Below are 3537 nucleotides of genomic sequence, written 5' to 3' on the forward strand. Positions count from 1 at the left end.
TCATGACTAGTTTTACTATAATCAAATTAGAAGAAGTACGAACCCAGGAGGTTCATCAGTACAACTAGTCTCACACTTATTACAAAAATTGAATTTTAGCTAGCTCATGAGCTACCAAATTTTCTTCACGAAAACAATAAGAAAAGATAACCTTTCCTATCGAAGTTGCCGTATCAATGCATTTGGCGAAGACTGCCGCTCCTGCATCCCACCACTGGTTTTGTCCTTGGCAACAGTTCACCACACTCAAGGAATCAGACTCCGCTTCAACCCTGTTAAAATCCAATATGTTTGCCAAATTTAGGCCATCTCGCGTTGCCATGGCCTCAGTTGTAACGACATCCTGCGAACTGAATAAATTTGCGCTGAGCTGCAATAAATCTCCCTTTCTCATCCCGTAGGACAGCCGCTGTGGCGCCAGAACCCTCATCTGCAACAAAAGAGGCACCTACATTTAGCTTAATATACCTTGCCTCCGGCTTCCTCCATTTAGATCTCGCTGCTCTTGCGTTTGTAGTACTAGGCTTTGGGCTCATTCAGTCATAACCAACCCAATCAGGTGCAGTTAAATTAAAACTAACAGGGGATGCTTCACCAATGGAGGTACCAAACTTGTCTTTATATATATGGACCCGGCCATAGCCACGTCCATTGAAGAATACATCTTAGTAGCTGCTAGCATATCCCACACTACTCACGCTAACAATGTCAATTATGTTCTCGCAGGAGCTTCCCATCTACACCGCACTCGTGCTACTTGTTCTTCCCCTGTACTACTTGTACTCCAAGGCTACTTGTAGATCAAAGAACCCTGCAGTGCTCCCCACAAACTGGCCAATACTGCACATGTTCCCTTCCTTCCTGGCCAACCTCCATAAGATGAATGACTATTTCACCCTGGTCCTCGCCGGATCAGGCCACAACTTCAGGGCGCACGGCCCACCCGGGACCGGGATGCGGTTGTTCGTCACATGCGATCCTGCCAACATCCGGCACATCTTCACGACGAACTACACCAACTTCCCCAAGGGTGCGGAGTTCGCCGCAATCTTCGACATCATGAGCGGCGGCATCTTCACCATCGACGGTGAGCCAGCTTGTCGGCAGCGCACGAAAATCAAGAGCGTGCTCAGCAGCCCACGGTTGGTTGCAAGGATTGAGGCTTGGTGCCGCGACAAGGTGGAGAACAACCTCCTCCTGTTGTTTACGCACATGGCGAGCACGAGCACTTCGTTCAACATGCAAGAACTGATGTCGAGGTTAATGTTTGACCTTGCTGCTACGCCTCTCTTCGGCGTGGATTCCGGCCTTCTATCTGTGGACATGCCTCCCATGGAAGCCGCAGTCGCCATGGATACAGTCATGGAGGTGGCATATTTTCGGGTCGTGGTGCCTGCTTCTTGTTGGAAGTTGATGAGGTGGCTGAACATCGGCCCTGAGAGGAAGCTCAAGGCAGCGCACAAGGTGCTGCGTGGGTTTGTCATGGAGATGATGGAGAGGAGGAAGATTAACACATCTTCCGTTGGTAATGGCAAGCAACATGAGGTTGTTGATATAATGTCTTCCTTCCTCGACGACCCCTATTATACCGATGATGACATGTTCAATGCATTGACCATTAGCTACATGATCACTGCGAGGGACACAGTTGGAACGGCCCTGACATGGATTTTCTACAACCTTTCCCAGAACCCTAATATTGTGTCAATCATCCGCAATGAACTCTCACCGATTGCATCACGCAAAGTAGCGTCCCATCCAGATGCCATGGTAATTTTTGAGCCGGACGAGACTAAATCTCTAGTCTATCTGAGAGCTGTCTTGTACGAGACTCTCAGATTGTACCCACCAGCCCCTCTCGAGCGCAAGATGGTGGCCGCCAATGATATCATGCCGAGTGGTCATGAGGTGCATGCCGGCGACACCATCCTTATTTCTCTCCACTCCATGGGAAGAATGGAGGGTATATGGGGTAAAGACTGCCTCAACTACAATCCAAATAGGTGGCTCTCGGAGGATGGCAACGAGCTGAGGTTCGTACCATCTCACAAGTTCTTGGCCTTCAGCTCGGGTCCGAGGATGTGCCTCGGCAACGACATCGCGGTTATGCAGATGAAGACAGTCATCGCCTCAACGTTGTGGAACTTTGATGTTGAGGTAATGAAAGGGCAATGCATCGAGCCTAAGTCATCTTGTATACTGGAGATGAAAAAGGGACTCATAGTTAAGCTGAAGAAGCGAGAGATGTTACATTAGAGCAAGTCAAATAAGGCATACTCAACAGACTATAGCAAGTGCCATGTCATTTAAATCCTAAGTGGAAAGGAGAGAGAGTGAAGCGGATGCTAAATCTGTAGCCAGGGTGTAGCACAAGCTACGAGGCAGAAGAGCTAGCTTGCAGCATGTGCAAGCGCTAGAGCTGGCTCTTAGTCTTCTCATCCAATCATGTGTGCTTTTCTGCCTTCTTCATATGCAAGAATTAAATGCTATAGCCGACTTTAATATGCAATCTAAAGCCAGTCTATTATATGATTTTCTTTTTTTACAAAGGTTGTACTCCCTCCGTTCCTAAATATAAGTCTTTTTAGACATTTCAAATGGACTATAACATACAGATGTATCTAGACATATTTTGAAGTGTATATTCATTCATTTTGCTCCGTATGTACTCACATGTTAGAATCTCTAAAAATACTTATATTTAAGAACGGAGGGAATATGTGACATGGCACATGTATAGAGCCCGCAGCGGTTTTTTTTATTAGCCACGCTCTTAGAGCATCTCCAGCCGCTCCCCCAACACGGCACCCCAAGGCGATTTTTTGCACCAGACGAAAAAAGGCCCAGTCGTGCCCCCAAGAGCACGTTTTTCGCCGGTTTGGGCGAAGTTAGTGCCGGCGGACCTAGGCCAAACCCGGAGCGCTGGGGCGCCCGGGGGCGCCGGGGCGATCAATTTTGGCGCGAACGAGGGGCGAGCCCGCCTAGTAAGCGAGATGCCGCTTCGTCGCCCGCATTGCCTCGATTCCCGCGGGAATCAATGCTAAGGCTGGCCAAGGCTGCCGCGCCGGTCAGCCTCCATTGATGCCTCACGGCGACGCAGTGAAGGCACCGCCGACGCGCGTCCCGCCTGCTCCCGCCATGCATCGCCCGACATGCCGCCTCCCGGCCGCCCCGCTTGGGCTATAAAAGGCGCCCACTCCCCGCCGATGAACGCCACACCCTCCCCCTCTCGCAAAAGCCATCCCCCCCTTCCCGTCGACGAGCAAAGCAAAGATGACCGAGAGATTCCCAGGCGATGGCGCAATGGCGAACAGCTTCGGCCACCGGCACCTCCAAGAGCCGGAGGCGCGCCTCCTCAACGAGGCCGAGTACCCGGCGCCCCCTGACATGCGTGTGCCGGGGGCGTGGAGGTTGAGCGCGGGCGACGTCCCGGTGCCGCCGGTGCCCGAAGGGGCGGCACAGCGTGCGGATATCGCCCGCATCCACTCCTCCCTGACGGACGAGCAGCGGAACCAGTCGAGGTACGCGCCTAACAGC

At 51.5% G+C, this 3537-nt stretch overlaps 1 protein-coding gene across 1 annotated transcript; it reads left to right on the plus strand.

Annotated features, from left to right (window-relative positions):
* Positions 1-666: 666 nt before the first annotated feature.
* LOC119337660 (noroxomaritidine synthase 2-like) lies at positions 667-2533 on the plus strand. The gene has a single exon (XM_037609823.1). It carries the CDS (start codon positions 706-708, stop codon positions 2254-2256), a length of 1551 nt encoding a protein of 516 aa, XP_037465720.1. The 5' UTR covers positions 667-705; the 3' UTR covers positions 2257-2533.
* Positions 2534-3537: the final 1004 nt, after the last annotated feature.

Source organism: Triticum dicoccoides, chromosome 7B, assembly GCF_002162155.2.
Source record: "Triticum dicoccoides isolate Atlit2015 ecotype Zavitan chromosome 7B, WEW_v2.0, whole genome shotgun sequence".
NCBI classification, from domain to species: Eukaryota; Viridiplantae; Streptophyta; class Magnoliopsida; order Poales; family Poaceae; genus Triticum; species Triticum dicoccoides.